The sequence below is a fragment of the Myotis myotis genome, unplaced genomic scaffold (genome assembly GCF_014108235.1).
Source record: "Myotis myotis isolate mMyoMyo1 unplaced genomic scaffold, mMyoMyo1.p scaffold_m19_p_1, whole genome shotgun sequence".
Classification (NCBI taxonomy): Eukaryota; Metazoa; Chordata; class Mammalia; order Chiroptera; family Vespertilionidae; genus Myotis; species Myotis myotis.
Window position 1 is genome coordinate 54754795 of NW_023416313.1, and position 20621 is coordinate 54775415.

General features: G+C 46.4%; 2 protein-coding genes across 24 annotated transcripts in view; both read right to left on the bottom strand.

The window, feature by feature from the left end:
* Positions 1-1831, bottom strand: part of SCD5 (stearoyl-CoA desaturase 5) — a 150626-nt gene extending 148795 nt beyond the window's left edge. The window contains exon 1 of the mRNA XM_036337755.1: positions 1327-1831. Within this exon, the coding sequence (XP_036193648.1) occupies positions 1327-1558 (232 nt within the window). The 5' untranslated portion in view covers positions 1559-1831. The remainder of the gene's footprint in view (positions 1-1326) is intronic.
* A 14979-nt stretch (positions 1832-16810) lies between these two features.
* The window catches only part of SEC31A (SEC31 homolog A, COPII coat complex component), a 93946-nt gene continuing 90135 nt past the window's right edge, over positions 16811-20621 (bottom strand). For 22 of the 23 annotated variants that reach the window (XM_036337815.1, XM_036337790.1, XM_036337927.1 and 19 more), the window contains 2 exons: positions 18577-18648; positions 16811-17371 (listed from right to left, as the gene is read on the bottom strand). In XM_036337815.1, the coding sequence (XP_036193708.1) occupies positions 17192-17371; positions 18577-18648 (252 nt within the window). In that variant the 3' untranslated portion in view covers positions 16811-17191. Of the gene's footprint in view, positions 17372-18461; positions 18649-20621 lie in introns of all 23 variants that reach the window. The other variant, XR_004972438.1, reaches the window with a different exon arrangement.

Sequence of the window (20621 nt, forward strand, 5' to 3'; positions counted from 1 at the left end):
CAGGGGGTTACCCAAAGCTTTTAGGGGACTTTAAGTTTTCATGATTCTCAAAGGCCTATGCCCCTCTCACCATTTTTCGACTCTGCATCCCCCCTCTGCCACACCCCCTAAGAGGTACCCAGGGTCTACAAGAGCAGGGTCTGCAGGATTTCAAGGAAATCATTATCAACCTAGCATTGAAGTTGGCAGAAAAAGGTCTTACTTCTTCCTTCCTCTTCCCCTCTGGAAATAAAAGGTTGTTATTTCTCCTGGCACTGTTCCCTGATGATCTCAAAAACGAGGCTGGAAGAGCTCCTTGGAGTACTTGGTCTGTGTCTCGGCCCAGGATGTCAATGCCTGCGCCTTTAGCCCTGGCTACTGCCGGGATGGTGATGGAGGCCAAAACCAGTTGGGACTGGGGTGTCTTTCAGGTGGTTCATAGGTCAGCGACTGGAATCACATAGGGCAAGCAGAGAGGCCCTGTGGCGGAGAGAAGGGGGAGGAACTGGGGGGGCGGGAGGGGGTCGACTCCTGAGCTCCCTCGCTGCCGCAGCCGGCAGGTGCTAGGAAGGAGGGTGGCGGGAGAGCCACAGGTGTGAGAAGAGCCCTGCCCGCACGGATTAGAGGGGTGCCGGGCCTGGAGGGGTCTCTGCGTGGCCACAACCCGAGCTTAGTAGTGGGGGCAGAGCTCTCTCAACGTGAGCGCCTTGTGTTCGCCAAGAAACTTCCGGCGCCACAGAAGTGCAATGGGCATAGAAGATCACGGAGGAGGCAGGGAAGAGGGGCCTTGCAGGGACGAGGAAGAAGGCTGGTTTCTTCCATGTCGTGCGCGAAATCCAGACTGTCCCTGGGTCAGGTCTCTCCACCCCCCTCCACTTCCTTTCTTGTCCTTAACTCGGCCCCAAGGTCCGTGGCCCGCGGAGGACATTGAGCCGAAAGGCGGCAGATAGGAGAGCCCCTGGGACCCGCTCGGGCGACACCTTCGGGCCGCCTGTCCTCCAGCGCTCAAATCGGAGTTCAGGGGCGCCCAGCGTCCCCCCTCGCGTGCCTCTCCGCGCACAGCGGCGGCGCCGCAGGACTCTGGGTCCCTCCCGCTCTCCTTCGGGGAGCGGACCAATGCGCCCACTCGAGCAGACCCGCAGGGGAGGGAGTTGAAAATATCTGGGCGGAAAGACCTGCCGGTCCCGAAGGGAGGGCAACTGCAGGCCAAGGGGGCCGGGGCGCCCGGGGCCGGCGAGAGGAGAGCGGAGGTGGCTCCGCACCGCGGACAGCAGACCCGCGACTCCGCGCGCTCCGGAGCGGCCTCGCCACCGTCCGCGGGGCGCAGGGGGCGTCCGAGGGACTTACCCCAGAGCAGGGTGAGCGGCTTGGCTTTGGGGATCAGCACCAGGGAGTACACAGCGGCCAAGTGGAGCAGGCTCATCAGGACGACGTTCCGCCAAACGATGTCCTGCCGCTGCTTGCGTGCGCCCGGCCTCTCCTGACCGCCGCCGCCCTCCGAGTCCTCGACCCCCGAGCGGCTTTCCTCCGCGGCGCTGCAGAAGGGGACCTGGCCCCGATCGGCGGCCCGGCCCGGCATGGCTGGAGAGAGGTGGGCGCCGGCGACAGGGCTGCCGGCAGCAGAGCTCTGCGGGCGGGGATCTCTCCGGTGGGGGCGGGGGCTTCTCCTTTATAGGGGGGATCTCCACACCTCCCGTCCCCGCCTTCCCGGACCTTCTCCGGTTCCTTCTCTCTTCTTCGGGCGCTCAGCGTGGCCTAAGTATGCAAACCTGGGAGCCTGGCATCTGTTGCTGGCGCCTCCCCCATGCCGATGCCCGGGCTGAACTCGGGCCGATGCCGCGAGGAAGAGGGTCGCGCTGGGGCGGGAGGGGGCGCGAGGGGGCTGGGGGAGGCAGGCGCGCGCGGAGGGCGGCGGGGGAGGCAGCTCTCGGAGGAAAGACCTGCATAGCTACAGCCAATCACGGTCGCCCTTGGGGCTCTTAAAGAGAAAGGCGCCCCCTCGGCCCCGGCGCCCTGGCTCCGCTGGGCCGGCGGTCGGCAGCCTGGACCCGGGCCGGGGGGCGGGGGGTGGGGGGTGAAGGGTGGTTTGAGGAGTTTGAGGCTCCCGGGACAGGGAGCCTGTTGAGCGGCTCACAAGAAAATTATCTTTCCGTTTTGAAAAACCTTTTTTTTTTTTTTTTTTTTTTTTTTTACTTTTGAGGCCACAGACAGGCCACCATGTTGACGAATTTAAAATACCTCGACACAAGTTCAAGGCCAGATCCGAGATGAGAATCAGAACTCCCGGTGTCTGCAGGTTCGTAGGGCTTTGGGCCTGTGAAAGGATAGAAGGCAGCCGCTCAGCTCTTAGACACGGAGTAGGTGCTCCATTAGTGCCTTTTAGAGGATACCTACCTTATTTGGGGGCTCGTTAGTAACCAACAGTGCCCTGCCCACCGCGCAGCCCATCAGCTGCGCAACTCTGTTTATGGCAAATTTTCAGCGAGGCGCCGTGCTCGTGGGCTGTCTCCTCAGCCCTCAGTTAATGGAACAGTACCTTAAAGTCAGCACCATTGAGAAAAGGGCTTTAGAAAAAAAAATCACCCAGGACGTCTTAAGGAAATTCACCTGTGAAAACGTCGTGCCTGCTCATTCCTCTCCTCCTAATGCAGGTAATTTAGAGCTGTCCAGAGAGAGCCCTGCTTGCACAGAAATGCGGAGAGGGGTGCGCTGCGCGTGCAGGCAGGCAGCAGAAGAAAGGGGCTCATCGCTGGAAGCCAGGGTCTCTGAGTTCTAGTTCTAACTCGCCCTGACCCAACTTGGCTCGGAAGCAGAGCTAATCATTCTTCTTTTCAGCTTGCAAATTCTATAATGTGAACGTGAAGGGGTGTCATTACTTTGAAGGGGTGACAAGCAAAGCTGATTATTTTTTTAACTAGCGATGGACATTACTTTGAATAAAGCACTTTTGATGTTTCTCTTGAAATTACCATGTTTTCTTTTATTACAAAATCCACAGTATTAACCGGTTAATGGTTGATCCACATTATTAACCGGTTAAGGGTTGATCTGTATTAACTGGTTAATAATGCGGATTAACTATTAACCAGTTAATAATGCAATTAACTGGTTAATACAGATCAACCCTTAACCGGTTAATAAGTCGGATCAACCATTACCAGCGGTTCTCAACCTGTGGGTCACGACCCCTTTGGCGGTTGAATGACCCTTTCACAGGGGTCGCCTAAGACCATCCTGCATATCAGATATTTACATTACGACTCATAACAGTAGCAACATTAGTTATGAAGTAGCAACGAAAATAATTTTATGGTTGGGTCACAACATGAGGAACTGTATTTAAAGGGCCAGAAGGTTGAGAACCACTACAACCGGTTAAAAATGCAGATCAACCATTAACCAGTTTATAATGCGGATTAACCATTAACCGGTTAATAGTATGGATTTTGTAATCAAAGAAAACATGGTAATGTCAAGAAAAATATCAAACGTGCTTTATTCAAAGTAAGTCTATTGCTAGCTACACATTTCCTCCATCTTTCAGGTAATTTGTGGATACTGTCCCAATAGAACTTTTCTTGTTTTGAGGCAGACCATTCAGAGACCCAATTTCCACTTCTTCATACATTTTGAAGTGCTGCTCAGCGGAACAAGTGGTAATCTGAAGGAGCAAGGTCTAGTGAATACGGGTGGGTTAATACTTCCAAGGCAAGATCTCATCATGTGTCTTTAACTGGTTTTGAAGTGCGTGATGGTGCGTTATCTTGAAGCAAAATTACTTTGCCGTGTCTTCTGGAACATTCTGGTCATTTCACGATCAAAGCATGGTTCAAATTATTTGTTGTCAGTAGCGATCAGTATTAATGGTTTCACCTGGTTTTAGAAGCTCATAATACACCACACCTTCCTGATCCCACCAAATGCAGAGCATTGTCTTCTTTCCGAAGCAATTTGGCCTTGCAGTCGATGTTGATGGTTGACCTGGATCAACCCATGATTCTGTGCGTTTGGAATTCTCAAAATAAATCCACTTTTCATCACCAGTCACAATTCGATGCAAAAAAGACTTTCTTTCATGCCGTTGAAGCAACATTTTACTGATGACTTTTCAGTTTTCCATTTGTCTTTCGTTCAGTTGATGTGGCACCCATTTTCCTTCCTTTAAAATCTTTCCCATTGCTTGTAAATGATCGGAAATTGTTTACTGAGCAACGTTTAATCTTCCTGCAAGTCGTTTTTGAGTTTGACACACATCTTCATCCAATAATGCTTGTAATTGTTGGTCTTCAAACTTTTTCAGCTGACTTGGACGTTCTTTGTCTTTCACATCGAAATCATCACTTTTAAAGCACTTAAACCAGCGTTCACAAGTATCTTGAGATGGAGCATGTTCACCATAAGCTTCCCAAAGTATATGATAACTTTCAGCAGCATTTTTCTTCAAAATAAAGAATTAAAACTTCCCGCAAATGCTCTTATTTTGGCACAAAATTCAACATTTTTAAGTGTAAAAATATCTATGATGTTAATACCTTCAGAAAATTTGACATATGAAACTTTGAAGCTTGTTGTCAATACAACAAAATAGCATACATATCAAATCATATATATATCAACATATGTGTAACTCCCATCCATTGAAAAAAAATCCACATTATTAACCGGTACACCTAGTATGTGCCCTGACCGGGGATCAAACTTGCAACCTTGGTGCATCAGGACGATGCTCTAACCAATTGCCAGGGCGAGCATGGTAGCTTTATAATAAGTTTTGAAATCAAGAAGTATGTGACCTCCAACATTGTTTTTCTTTTTCAGGATTGTTTTGGACATTTAGACCCATTGAGATTCTATAAGAATTTTAGGATTGGATTTTTCTATTTCTGCAATAACTTCTCCTGGGATTTTGATAGCAATTGCATTAAATCTGGAGATTACTTTGGTTATTATTGACATCTTAACAATATTAAGTCTCCAATTTATGCACATGGGATATTTTCCCGTTTATTTGTGTCTTCTTTAATTTCTCTTGGCAACATTTTGTAGTTTTCAGTGTACAAGTCTTTTGCCTCCTTGGTTAAGTTTACCAAGTAGTATTGGTCTGAGCTATACTAAGAAAAAAACCATCATAGCTAGAATGGTTACATTCTGGCCAACAGTATGTGCCTTAGAGAAGAAGTTGCATCTGATAGAGAGAACAGACCGAACGAAGACAGAAGACAGAAAGTATTCAATCGTAATACCACCTACAAAAAGAAAAAGAAAAAAAATACTGTGTGTGTGAGAGATGTTTGGTGAGGCATGTGGTCTGGCATGGTCAAGAGGGCATCATGGAGTAGGTGGCAGCAACAAGGCACTGGAAAAATGACTTGACGGATTCCTGGTTGGGTAATTGTGTAAGAAAAGGCTCAGAGCCCTAACCAGTTTGGCTCAGTGGATAGAGCCTCGGTCTGTGGACTGAAACGTCCCAGGTTCGATTCCGGTCAAGGGCATGTACCTTAGTTGCAGGCACATCCCCAGTGGGGGGAGTGCAGGAGGCAGCTGATTGATGTTTCTCTCTCATCGATGTTTCTAACTCTCTATCCCTCTCCGTTCCTCTCTGTAAAAAATCAATAAAATATATTTAAGAAAAAAGAAAAGGCTCAGAGATGTGAGTGAGGTTGGCAAAGTATCTAGCTAAGGTAGTAGTCCTTCAAAGGGTGAATACCAAGATTTTTAAAAATTGTGCCAAAATATTTGTGGAGAAAATACAGGCTCCAGGGCAGTGGTTCTCAACCTTCCTAATGCCGGGACCCTTTAATACAGTTCCGCATGTTGTGGTGACCCCCAACCATAAAATTATTTTCGTTGCTACTTCATAACTGTAATTTTGCTACTGTTATGAATCGTAATGTAAATATCTGATATGCAGGATGTAGCTTCATTGTTATAAATTGAACATAATTAAAGCATAGTGATTAATCACAAAAACAATATGTAATTATATAGGTGTTTTCCGATGGTCTTAGGCGACCCCATGAAAGGATTGAGAACCGCTGCTCTAGGGAGAAAGAAAAGAGAAAGAAAAGATCTATTCTTAAAGTTGGAGATTTACAAGGATCCTAACATCTGTGCTTTTCTTAAGGAAATTTAGATTTTGGCTACAGAAGCTACAGTGTTGTGAAACCCAGGTTTGGTATCCAAAAACTTGGGTTTGAATGTGGCCCCGCCACTACAATTTAACACGTCTCTGTGATTTGGAGTCAGTAACAGTCTTTTAGATCTTCAGTTTCATCCTATGTCATCTAAGAATTAAGACAGATCTGTGCTGGGAATTCCTCTCTGTGCAGTTTGCAATGATACTGCCTGTCTCATGGGAGTAAGGCTTGCTACAGTATTTGGTCCCTAGTAACTGCTGAATAATGTGGGTATTTAATTGGTTTTTAAATCATCCTAGAGAGATGGACTCAATGCAGTTATGAAACCTGCCTGACCAGGAAGCCAGGGTACACCTGGAAGTCCCAGACTGGAAAAACAAGCATACCCGGGTGGGCTGGAGGGATTCAGACCCTGAAAGAGTGAATTCTAGCAGCACCAGGGAACTGTGAAATAAAATCACCTGCTCTGCTATGAGCTCCGTTGGCAAAGGAAGGGATGTGCTCTGTGGCTCTTAGGTAGTTAAGCCGGGGGAGGGAGGATGCCTCTTGGATGATGTGCAGCTAGGACAATTTCAAATATAACCAATCTTTGTGCTCTGAGGGTGAGAAAAACCACTCATAGGCCTTAGATTAGATTGCAGGGGTGCATATAGTTGGGAAGTTAGCCTCTAAGATTGGTTTTGAGATATAGCAACAACATGGTTTAGTAGAACATTCGTCTTTTCAGCTTCCTTCAGTCACAGGAGAGGGAGAGTTGGCTTCCCCTTTTCTGTACTAAACAGATTGGAAAAATTTCCCATTGAGATTTTATAGCAGTGGACGAGGAGTGACCGGTTCCTCTAAAATGAATGCTTCTTGAGCTTTGGGGGTTTTTGTTAAAACCCCAGCCTTATTGCTTAAGGCCCTTCCCACATTTCCTGACCACTCTTAATATGAGTGCTGCACTTTGGCAGGACACTGGGCATGAGAGATGGACAGATTTTCAGGCCCTTATTTCCTAATTCATAGTTAAGAGAGTCTCCATAATGAAAAACCTCCTGAAGGACTGCAGCCAACCCAAACCTGTCTTTTCCATCAGTGATATGCTGCCCTTTGCAAGTGTCCAGGGTATCTTCAGTTTGAAAATGCAGTATCTAGGTATTGTGCCTCCTCTAGAAGCCAAGCATGAGCTCAGCTCCATGCACAGGAGTATATGACTGTGCTCATGAGACTCAAGGTCCAGTAGGGGAGGCAGATCAAAATCAAATAATCACTCCAAGAAGAGTATGCCACAAATGCTAGCGAATGCTATGGAGGAATCACGAATCATGGGTTTAAGGCCCAGTCATGGCAAGTGAACATTTTTTTAATACCTAACCCTCATCCCCCTTTGACCAACATCTGCCTAGATAGAACAAGGTCTACAAACCAAACTCCTCCCCACTCTCTCCCTACTCCCAATTCCCAGCTCTCTGAAATAAATGAATAATCCCTATTATTGTGACAGAAGAAAGGGAGTATTGACAAGGTTTTTACCCACCTCTCTTCCAGCTCTCCAGTTCCCCTCCAACCAGCAACACCCACCCATTTTCTTTTAAAGAGTTATTTTGGTTTCCAAGGGCAGATAAATGTAGAGAAGCTCCTATTTCTTTCTCAGCATTAGCGGCTGTTATTGTTTCTGTCTGGGTGACCTCTTTCTCTTCCTGCTGTGTCAATTACCACAGGCTGCTCTTAAAAGGCAAGGGCCCCTGTTGTTCTCTAGCAGGGAGGGGGCATTTGTAAATAGAGTTCAGGAATGTCAAAAGGGTGACCTAGATTTGCAGCCCCGGGGGAGAAACTAGTCTATTTGAGTACCCTATATAATCAAATATGGTCTGTGCTTGACGTGGGGAACAGGTGTATGGAAGGAAAGGTTAATTTCACAAAAATATGTATCATTACTGAGGGAACCACTACTTAAGGACCTCAAGGCCAAGCAAATACTAGTATATTGGTTCTAAGTCCTCAAATTACAGACTGTTTCTTTGATGCCTGCCTACTCATTTTTAATCAAAGAAAGTGCTGCATCGACTTTTCTCTAGATTAGAAATGAATTTAAGCTCTACAAAAGATACCCAAATATAAATAGGCCCAAATTTTTTCATCTTTCTTCAAGGGTTTGGTGCTTATCCAACTTTGTTTTCAATTCCTTCTGAAGACATGTAGGTAACATACAAAGATCTATGGGAAAGGTAGATGGGTCACAGGCTTCCAGAGCTGGAAATGAAATTAGAGGCCATCTAATCCTAACCTCTCATTGGTTTTGTTGTTGTTTTTTTGACCTTCTCATTTTTCAGATGGGAAAATGGAGGCAGAAAGAGGTGACATGATTTCACTAACAGTAAGTGGCAGTGAAGACACTAAAACCCAGCTCCTTGACTGACAGGTGCCCTCGTGATGACATAATTAACAGACATTGGGATAAAGTGGGCTTCCTATTAGCATTTTCCTCTTAACACCCAGGGCTTCTCTCCAGTCCCAAGCCCTGCCTGGTACTGTCAATTCCCTGCTGTGATCCACAGGAGAGACTGAGCTGTGTTGGCTCACTCTTCTCCCCTCTTCTCTAAACTGCACCCCGTCCTTTGGGGGAACACTCCATGTGGTTCTGCTGAGGCTTAAAATCACTATGCTCTCCTCAGGTAGGGTGGGCACCCAGGCTGGGCAGCCAGTCCTGGTACCCTACGTCTCTGGGCACAGAACTCCATCAGGTAGTAGGCACAAGATCCAAACAGAGACAGTCGGAGTTGTCTTTGTGAGCAGGATCTGGATATTGTGAGAGGTTTTTCTCTTCCCTTTGTATATCACAAGCCACGAAGATGGAGGCTTTGGGCTGCCAGAGTCTATCTTTCCTACTGTGTCAAAAGAACCTGCCTAAACAGAAACGAACAGGCAATGCTCAAAAAATATACCCATCTATCTATATATAAAAGGCCTGGGGTCGTGACGCCATAATGCTGTCACGACCAAACGAGCAGCGGTTCTTGCAGCGGGTGGGGTGCAAGCTACTATCGGCAGAGAGCTACAAGTGGCAGAGGGCAAGGCAGCCAGCTGACACAAGCGGAAGCGAGCTACTCGCGCATGATTTCATGCGTGCTGGGCCTCTAGTCCTATCTAATAGACAAACATGGTAATTGACCATACCTTCGCTATGCCTCCCATGGGCTAATCAGCACGATATGCAAATTAACCACCAACAAAGATGGCGGCTAATTTGCATACTGCAGGCAGGGCAGGACAGCGCCATCGCCACCATCTGGGCCTGCTATCTGCGACCCGGGGTGGCAGGCGTCTGTGTGCGACCGGACCCGGGGCGGCTGGGCGGTGCAGCAGCGATTGGCCAGTCCGCCTGGCCTCCATCCGGGCATCCCGTGTACGACCTGACCCGGGGTGGCGTCCCAACCCCAGGATCAGCCCTGCCATGTGCGCTACCCGGGGAGGCGGGGCAGGCACCGAGGAATTGGGCCTGCCATCTGCCACCCAGGGAGCAGGCCTAAGCCAGCAGGTGGTTATCTCCCGAGGGGTCCCAGACTGTGAGAGGGCACAAGTGGGGCTGAGGGACACCCCTCCTACCCCCCTCCCCCGCCAGTGCACAAATTTTTGTGCACCAGGCCTCTAGTCCTATCTAATAATAGACAAACATGGTAATTAACCATACCTCCAATACACTTCCCATTGGCTAATCAGGGTGATATGCAAATTAACTGTCAACCAAGATGGCAGCCAGCAGCCACGCAGCTGAAGGGAACATGAGGCTTGGTTGCCCCGGCAATGGAGGAAGCCAAGGTTCTCCACCTGCTGCAGCCTGGCCTGAAAGCAACAGCTCCAAAATGCAACTATGTTTCAATTATAGAAGCTAAACAAACCCCAGATATCTGCTTTCAGCCAGCCGGCCTTGGAGTTGGAGCTGCAACAAAGTTTCAATTACAGAAGGTAAATAAACCCCAGAATAAAAATAAAAAATAAAAAAAAGGAGAGACTGGGAGCTTCAGTTGCAGGCTTGGCCTGCCTGAAAACAGCTCTCAGCCCCTCATCCAGACTGGCCAGGCACCCCAGTGGGGACGCCCACCCTAAAGAGGGTGTGGCCAGCCTGAAAACAGCCCTCAGCCCCTCATCCAGGCTGGCCAGGCACCCCAGTGGGGACCCCCATCCTGAAGGGGGTATGGGCAGCCTGAAAACAGCCTTCAGCCCCTCATCCAGGCTGGCCAGGCACCCCAGTGGGGACCTCCACCCTGATCCGGGACACCCTTCAGGGCAAACCAGCCAGCCCCCAACCATGCACCAGGCCTCTATCCCATATAGTAAAAGGGTAATATGCAAACTGACCCTAACAGCAGAAAGACTGGGAATGACTGGTCACTGTGACACACACTGACCACCAGGGGGCAGACGTTCAATGCAGGAGCTGCCCTCTGGTGGTCAGTGAGCTCCCACATGGAGGAGCTCTGCTCAGCCACAAGCCAGGCTGATGGCTGCCAGTACAGCGGTGGTGGTGGGAGCCTCTCCTGCCTCCTCAGCAGCACTAAGGATGTCCGACTGCAGCTTAGGTCTGCTCCCAACTGGCAAATGGACGTCCCCCAAGGGCTGCCAAGATGCCAGAGGAATGTCTGATTGCCAGTTTAGGCCCAATCCCCTGGGGAGCAGGCCTCAGCCAGCAGATGGTCATCCCCCGAGGTGTCCCAGACTGTGAGAGGGCACAGGCCGGGCTGAGGGACACCCCCCCCCCCCCGAGTGCACAAATTTTTGTGCACTGGGCCTCTAGTATATAAAAGCCTAATATGCAAAGTGTACCCTTGGGAGTTCAATCGATCGCTGACATGCACTGACCACCAGGGGGGTGGCGCAGAACAAAGGTAGGCCCCAGCTGACAGCCAGCAACCACTAGGAACCCTACCAGTGCATGAATTTCATGCACTGAGCCACTAGTTTATAATAAACACATTCCTCTTTTATGGGAAATGACAGATCTTTGCAGTCTAATAGGAGGGGGGAATAAAAGCAGTCAGAAAGCAAAACTCAGGTTTTTGCTGTAGTCACAGTTGTGTTGACTTTTGGAAAAATAAAAATTTGTGCAATAAACGATGTGCTCCGTAGGCAGAGACTGTGGGTTTGAATCCAGATTCTATTGCTCACCAGCTATGCCAGCAACTGGAATTAAGAGCTTAGCTCCCTGGGCTGATGTGAGGACTGAATGAGCGAGCTAAGGACCTAGCTCAGTGCCCAGCTCCAGGAAACGTCAGATCCCTTTGGTGTGTCCAAGCAGTACTTTTGGTGGACTGGGCTTCAGCCTATTAAAATTGATTTGTTCTCTCCCCAAGACTCCTTAAGGCAAAAAAGAAGGCCCGAGAATGTCATCTGATATTTGGAGATATATCCAGAGGAAAAGGAAATTACTTTTAGTTCACTTTCAGGAGATGGTTGCTTTCCTTCTTTCTTACTGAAACGTTTTCATTATTCAATTCCACCACACATTCTGGTCTTCTTCCTGGTGTGGAAAGTTGTTTTATGGGACAAAGTACAAGATGAAAAATCATTTTGTCATTAATCAAATCACAGTTACTGGTCATCTTTATTTTTAATGTGTGTGTGTTTTTAATTGATTTCAGAGAGGAAGGGAGTGGGATAGAGATAGAAACATCAATGATAGAGACAATCATCGATCCACTGCCTCCTCCTCCTACTGGGGATAAAGGCCACAACCTGAGCATGTGCCCTAACCAGGAATCAAACCATGACACTCAGCCACTGAGCCGCATCAGACAGGCAGGTGTTACTGGTCATTCTTAAAGGCTCTCTTAAATTATATATTATACTCAGTGCCCTTCTACTATTCAGAAAAAAGGTCTGAGACTTTCCTCTTCTATCCAAATTTGAATCCATTTTACATTGCCTACCTGGAAACACATCTGTTTAGACGTGAAGTCTCTACTGAACTGCTTAAAGCAATTTCTATTTACTGGGGTAAAGGAAGCAACTTAATAACAATTCTGGGATGCTACTCTATAGAGCTGGGAAATGGTATATCCTTTCAAGGTATAAAAGAGATCATGGTAGATAGGTTTGAGACACAGGTTTCCTTAGGTTTAACTTCATATGTAAGAACTAAAAAGCCAACAAGCTCATGCATCTTTTTTTATTTGTTAATCCTCACTCGAGGATATTTTTTCCATTGATTTTTAGAGAGTGGAAGGGAAGGAAGAGGCAGTGGGGGGGGGGGGGGAGAGAGAGAGAGAAACGTTGATGTAGTTGACTCCCACACGTGCCCAACCAGGGTCAGGGATGGTACAAGCAATCCAAGTATGTGCCCTTGACCAGGAATCGAATCTGCAACCGTTCAGTGCAGACTGGTACTGTAACCACTTAATCACACTGGCCAGAGCAAGCTCATGTATCTTTTTGAAACAGGGAGGTTTCCTCTATTTCACAAGGTTTCTGATAACACCACCTTCTCCTATTTGCACAGTGTGAGCTTACTGATATACAAAAGGTTGTGGATTGGGAAATTGTAAGGTACCAGTAACAAAAGCAGAGACAGGCCTACCTGGTGAACATTAGACTTGTGGGCTTATAGAGTGTCAGCCGAAAATCAAATTCAACAGGGAGTGCAGCTCCATTAAAGTAAAGAATGCAGTCATTATTGAGTAATGATGTCTGTACAGTCATTCTAGGTTTTTCAGACATAACATTGTTTGCTAAGTAAATACATTAGCAGACCTCTGGAAACATAAATCCAGAGTGCAAAAAACATACGCCAGTTAAACCAAAATATATTTCCTTTTGTTTGATTTTATTACGTTTTCAAGATCTACTCCAACCACTTAAAACCACACATCCCCCCCCCAAAAAACAACAAAACCCCCACACATCCCATACCTCCCAGAGGAAGGAAAAAAAAAAAAAAGGTAAAAACCTGGAAATTAAAGAATAATATGGTTCAACCTCAATCAGGCTTGTATGCCCACTATGCAATCTGAGCCTGAGACGTGTATGCTACCAAAGCCTTGAGCAGAACAAATACTACAGAAATGTAGGTAAGACAACAGTGTACCAGAAACAGAGAAAATACAAAGCTGATTAGATTGCTTTTTCTCTGGAATCTAGTTTGGTTGAAAGATTTGGGGCATTTATCCCTAAGATCAAATAGTTAAGTTCTGGCCCTAACTGGTTTGGCTCAGTGGATAGAGCGTCAGCCTGCGTCCCAGGTTTGATTCCGGTCAAGGGCATGCACCTTGGTTGCGGGCACATCCCCAGTAGGGAATGTGCAAGAGGCAGCTGATTGATGTTTCTCTCTCTCTCCCTTCCTTTCTGTAAAAAATCAGTAAAATATATTTTAAAAATGTATTGAACTGAAAAAAAGTTCAATTCTGTGCATAAAGTTTCGGAACACTGCTACCAGAGTGGAAGGATAGAATGAGGAAAAGGGGAGCATGTGTGCGTATGGATCTGCGCATGGATATGGACACACTATTTGCTGACATAACAATTCCAAAGGAAGCCCCCACGGTGGCAGAGGAGTCAACAGGTGGCCTTGCAGCCATTCTTAGGCAAATCCAAATCTGGTTCAGGAGACAAGTGGTTGTCAGAAAAGTGTTACCTGGTCATGTCCCTCCCTTTATCCTTCAGGCAGGTGTCAGGCAGGTGTCCTGGCCAATTCCCAGCCCACCTACTAGTTTCCCTCACACCCCCTTTCCTTGTTTTAAAATTAAGTAGGTTAAAAAAATTAAAAGCACAAAACATAAGCACAACTGAACAAACTTGGGATTCAGAAAGAACGACTACATGAACTAATGGCAAGAATAGAGCTATAACTTTCCCAAACTAAACAGCAATTGATTGTACCATCGCCAGATTTCTACGTAGGCTCAGCTTTAGACAGAGGGGTTGCGTTGTGCAGGCTACACTGTACTACCTTTGGAGTTGAAAACACTCATTTATAAAATCAAGCTGGAATTTTTTCTCTACTTAAAAAAAAAACTGTAACAGCTGTTATACTTCTCTTCAGGAAAAGAAAATACTCTCCATAATCTCCTATTATCTTCATCTTTTAGAGACAAAACAATATTTGGACTTCAGCTCTTCTTACCTCCATCCATTTATATGAAACTTCTCCAAGGTTATAAGCCATGTGGAGAAATGTCTCCACAGTAGAAAAACAACATAGTGCTGTATTGAAAAAGGAGAGAACAGCTGCTCAGATGTCAGTAGCAAAGGTTTTCACTCATACTTGGAAACTCTTTGGGTTTAGCCAGGGCTCCACTGCCCCCTACTCTTTGGGGAATTTGTTTTTTTCTGAAAATGCTACCAATTATACCACTGTCAGGTCATGCAGCCATACCATAAATCCTAGCTATAAAGGAAGTAAATGAAAGAAATTACTAGAGGCCAGCCTGCTATTCAGGGGGTCTCAGGCTGACACCACACCTGAAGATCAGGTCCAGAAGGTCATGTTGCCACTTGAATGAGTCACAGGAGTAACTCAGACTACCAAACTCCCAGGAGACTGCAGGGCAGTCTGTTAGGAGGCTGACAGAAATTAAAGTTTTCTTTCTGGACTTAAATTTCAGAACTATAGGTACTTTTAAAAAATTGGATGAACAAATTTTAAATATAAAATAGAGACACTTCAATCTTAAAATTTAAACAGAATACGGAAAACATCTACACTAATAAAAGACAAACATGCAAATTGACTTACCTTTGCTATGCCTTAAGCCACGCCCATCAATCAGAGCAACTATATGTAAATTAACCCAACCAAGATGGCAGCCGGCAGCTACAAAGCTGGAGCAAGCAGGAGGCTTGGTTGCTCAATGATGGAGGAAGCCAAGCTTCCCGGCTCTGTGCTTCACTCAAAGCAACAAAGCTTCAATTATAGAAGGTAAATAAACCCCAGATACCTGCTTTCAGCCCGCTGTGGCCATGGAGCTGGAGCAAGCAGGAGGTTTCCCTCCCGCCTGCCGCGGGCGGTTCTGAGCTCCACTCAAAGCAACAAAGTTTCAATCATAGAAGGTAAATAAATCCAAGAATAAATTTAAAAAAAAAAAAAAAAAGGAGAGGCTGGGAGCTTCCATCGCCGGGGGACTTGGCCAGCCTGAAAACGGCGCTCAGCCCCTCACCCAGACTGGCCAGGCACCCCAGTGGGGACCCCCCACCCTAAAGGGAGTGTGGCCAGCCTGAAAACAGCCATCAGCCCCTCACCCCAGCTGGCCAGGCACCCCAGTGGGACCCCACCCCAAAGGGGGTGTAACCAGCTGCAAACAGCCATCAGCCCCTCACCCAGGCTGGCCAGGCACCCCAGCGGGACCCCCCCACCCTAAAGGGAGTGTGGCCAGCCTGAAAACAGCCATCAGCCCCTCACCCCGGCTGGCCAGGCACCCCAGCGGGACCCCCACTCTGATCCAGGACACCCTTCAGGGCAAACCAGATGGCCTCCACCCATGCACCAGGCTTCTATCCTATATAATAAAAGGGTAATATGCAAACTGACCCTAACAGCAGAACGACTGGGAATGACTGGTCACTTTGACACACACTGACCGCCAGGGGGCAGACGCTTAATGCAGGAACTGCCCCCTGGTGGTCAGTGCGCTCCCACAGGGGGAGCTCTGCTCAGCCACAAGCCAGGCTGATGGCTGCCAGTACAGCGGTGGTGGTGGGAGCCTCTCCTGCCTCCTCAGCAGCGCTAAGGATGTCCAACTGCAGCTTAGGCCTGCTCCCTGCTGGTAAGTGGACATCCCCCGAGGGCTGCCGGACTGCCAGAGGGATGTCTGACTGCCCGCTTGGGCCCGATCCCCCAGGGAGCGGGCCTAAGCCAGCAGGTGGACATCCTCCAAGGGGTCCCAGACTGCAAGAGGGCATAGGCCGGGCTGAGGGACCCCCCCGAGTGCACAAATTTTTGTGCACCGGGCCTCTAGTCTATAATAATAAAAGCATAATATGCAAATCGACTGAACGGCCAAACAGGGGAATGACCATCTGGATGACCTTCCAGATGAAGCCAGGGCTGCGAAGGCCTACTCTTGCATGAATTTCATGCATCGGGCCTCTAGTCTATATAATAAAAGCCTAAGCCATCCTTACGGTAGGACAACCAGAACCGGTTGCTATGATGCGCACTGACCACCAGGGGGAAGACGCTCAACGCAGGAGCCATCCCCTGGTGGTCAGTGTGCTCCCACAGGGACAGCACCGCTCAGTCAGAAGCCGGGCTCACAGTTGGCAAGTGCAGTGGTGGTGGCGGGAGCCTCTCCCGCCTCTGTGGCAGCGCTAAGGAGCAGCAAGCTGAAGAGTAAGGAGCCTGCCACTAAGGGTCAGTGAGCCAAGCAGTAAGGAGCGAGGGATCCCAGATTGCGAGAGGGGTCCTGGACTGCAAGAGTGCTCAGGCCGGGCTGAGGGACCCGCCTCTCCCCCTGCCTCCCACCCCTGCCCAGTGCATGAATTTTGTGCACTGAGCCTCTAGTTTATTAATAAAGCTCAATGCATTCTACAGAGTGAAAACACTCAGTCTTTTCCTAATAGATACTAGCTAGTGTTCCCACTTTTCATTAATATTTGCTAAAATAAAATCTATGTAGCAGGCTCTAGAGTTTATTTGTTCACGACCAGAATGAAACCAGAAACATATAAAGGATTAAAGCAAACTGAGCAGCTGTTTAAAAAAAGACTACATACACTTAAAATAAGATTACACACTTTAATCTGATTGACACGGAGGAAGTAGGGAGGACATGAAAGAACTTTAGCTCTGCTTTATGCATAACCAGATGCTCCTTTTCCAAAAATACACTAAGGGTTTTAAAACCACATTTTATCAGAATACATCAGGAAAATACTATGTGTAATTCAAGAAATACGCTATTTGCATAAGAAAATCATCATGGGCAATAAAAGACTAAAACAAAACAAAGCACCGGGGTTTGGAGCAGTTCTAAGGTGAGTATCTCTACAGAAATAGTGTAAATGCTATGGAAACATGCTAATGAGGATTGGTCCATAGTTTATCATTTTAAAACATGTTTCTTTGGAAAATGGCAATAGTGTCTGGGAGTGAAGCTGTACTTTTAGACACCCAGCTTATTGGCCTGGGTGAGGACAACTTTGAGAACTGGCATGAAAGCAGAGGTCTCGCTGAAGTTGCTGGTGCTGACTATGTGGGTGTGGATGGTTAAGCCTTCAGAGTAGTTCCGTGTTTCAATGCTCCTTGCAATGTTGTGTAAACCATTGATGATTGTGGGTGAAAGCTGAAATAAAGATGGAACCAAGAGAAGTAATTAAATTAGGGGAGAATCCCCATGAGATCCTCTACAGACATTAAACCATGATATTTAAAAGGAGCTTAATATAAACATTATAAAAAATATATAAACCATTTAGCACTTCTAGAAATAGTTTTTTAGACCAAGCAACACTTAAGTTATAAAACAGAACCATGAAAAAATGATATGTAAGGAAAGAATTTATGAATTAAACATGTACGATAAGCCAGACTTTTCTTGTAAGAAAAGTCAGATTTTCCACCTATGCTGAAATGCTAAGGTCTCTCTCTACTTAAGAGTTTTAATTCTTCAATTATTTTAGAAATAGCCTCATATCTTAAAAAAAAAAAATTCTTAATCATGATATCTTAATGTAAGGACCCATTTTATTCCTAAATCTTGTCTATACTAGAGATCCTGAACTTCTGATCTGTTTCCCTTTGTAGGGCAAAATTCCTCATCAGGTACTAAATTTATCTACTCTTAACTGCTTTTCAGAATCCTGTCATCTCTTAAAACCATAAAACTGTCAGTTTTTTTCATTACTTCGCTTAGTGTCCACACTTTTGAGGGAAGACTTTATTTTGGATCAGTCCATGGATCAATCACACAACTACCACTGTCATAGTAACTTTCTTTGATTTGGTTCTCATGAGATAAATGGTTATTTTTATCTGATGGGATTGGTGTGAGAAATGGGAAAGGGGAATGCTGAAATGCAAAAATATAAAGAAGTCCCAGAGTTATTTTATTTTCTGTCCTAGTGCTTTCATTAATAAAGTCAAGCTATTCTAAAAAGGAATGGAGAGGTGGGGACAAGAGACCAGACGACTCTTTTTCCTACTGTTGGCTATCTTCATAGTTACAACACATTAACCTGCATAGTTACAACACAGAGGCAGGGCCATCTGTGGCTACGTGTGACTTAGCCTTTATGTAATAGGTGTGCTAGAAGAAAAGGATCAGGAATCTCAGACTAAGAAAGACTACAAATTTGGTCTCTGGAAAACAAAGTATCTTCCTACTCTGATTTCTTTATTCAAGGGACATATAAAACAAACAGAAGGCCAATTACCTTAACAAGACAGTTTGTCCCCAAGCACACTACACGCAGTGCTGATCAGATGCTTATTTTAGCTAGTGGGAATAAATGACTATCATAAATCCTTCTTTTCCCCCCACAAACTTACTGTCTGTTCCCTAAGTTTATCATACAGAAACTCCAAGCGTTTGTTGGCATCATCTAGCTTCCGTTTGGTTTGCTGCAGGAGAAGAAAAACAGATGTTATATTTGAACATTAACTTTTATCCAAAAAAATTGTCCTATCTCATTAGACTAAACCTTACACTCATGATGTTCAATAGCTTCATTTTATAAAGAAAGGGAGGCAACTATGCTGAGAAACTTGATCAGATTATTAGGGCAGAGGTCAGTAATCTCTTAATGGGAGGAAGGCGAGAGGATGAGCCTCTTCCCTCCATGGCACAGAGTACTGGCTGGATTTCATGTGGACTGCAAGCTCACTGGACAAGGTGTGTGCATGTACTGGTGCACTATTTCCACAAGAAAGAGGCAGGGCCATCTGGAGGCAGCAATGGGTCAGTGTACTACAGAAAAGAATGTCTAAGTATAATTATTATAAATTATGGGTGCTAGAAAGCAAACATATAAGTGAACTAAGATCTTGTTTTAACTTTCCAAAAATATTAGTTATTTGGTATGTTTAATCCTACCCCTTTCTGAGCCTTTAAAACACCAATAAAAAAATTAAAATTATCATCTGGTAACTTAAGACTACAAAGAGGGAAGTAGTAAAATTAGTTCTTAAGTTAAGGAGATTCCCCCACCCCACCCTAATATTACAGGTACAGTGAGAGAAAATTACTCTAAAACCAAAATGGCCATAGCCAGTTTGGCTCAGTGGATAGAGCGTCAGCCTATGGACTGAAGGGTCCCCAGTTCCATTCTGGTCAAGAGGACATGCCTAGATTGTGGGTTTGATCCTCAGTAGTGTGCATACAGGAGGCAGCCAATCAATGATTCTCTCTTATCACTGATGATTGGGTGATCAGGGCCTGCCGGCCAACCTCTTGGTCCCTCCCCCTACCAGCAGGCTCTGATCACCTGATGACAAACGGGGAACTGGGGGTGGGTGGTGGCAGGGAGTGGGGCCAGTTGCTGGTAGTCAGGGAATATGGCTCTGATTGAGGCCAGGCCTAGGGACCGTACCCATGCACGAATTTCGTGCTCCGGGCCTCTAGTATTTATATTAAAAAACAACTAAAATGAAAGACTTAAAATTAACTTAATCTACATTATGCAACAGCTTTAGACCGGCCACTGTTCTTCAATATTTACTGAGTGCCTACTATGTGCCATGCTGGGGATACAGACTTATGTCTCATGGAGCTCATATTCTATTGGGTAGGAAAATGTACTAAATAAATAATATGTTCCATGGCAGATGGTGATGAGTGCCATAAAGAAAAGTTAACAGGGTGAGGGGGCTGGAGGTGTTGGGAGTGGGGGTGGTAAAGAAAGGCTGATGGCTAATGGGACATTGGAGCAGAGCCTGGAACAATTGAGGAGTGAGCCATGCAGTTATGTGGGGGAAGAGCTCCAGGCAGAAGGAGCAACAAGCACAAGTCCCTGATGCTGAGATGCTCTGGTATATGTGAGGAAGGAATGTCAGCATGTCAGAAGAGGAGAGAGGAAGAGATGAAACCACTGAGAATAACATCACAAACTAAGTTGTGCTGCAAAATTCCTTTGTGTTGTCTGGACATAATTAAAGTGAAAATAGGAATAAAGCCATACTATAAAAATGGTTCCAACTGCCCTTGGCCAGTGTGGCTCAGTTGGTTGGAGCACTGTCCCATGCACCAGAAGGTCGCGGGTTCAATTCCTAGTCAGGGCAAATACCTTGGTTGCAAGATTGATCCCCGGTCCCGGCATGTTGGAGAGGTAACTGATCGATGTGTCTCACATCAATGTTTCCTTCTCTCTCTCTCTCTCTCTCTCTCTCTCTCTCTCTCTCTCTCTCTCTCTCTCTCTTTCCCCCCACTCTCTCTAAAATCAAATTTTAAAAAATGGTTCCAACTACTGATTGAAAAGGACTTGTGTGGAGGGGAACCTTTATAGTCCCTGTTCAAAGTTAATCTCACATAGCCCAAGGGGGCAGGGGCAGGGGTAGCTGGGCAAGAAAGGATATTAGAACTTCTCTCCAACTAATTA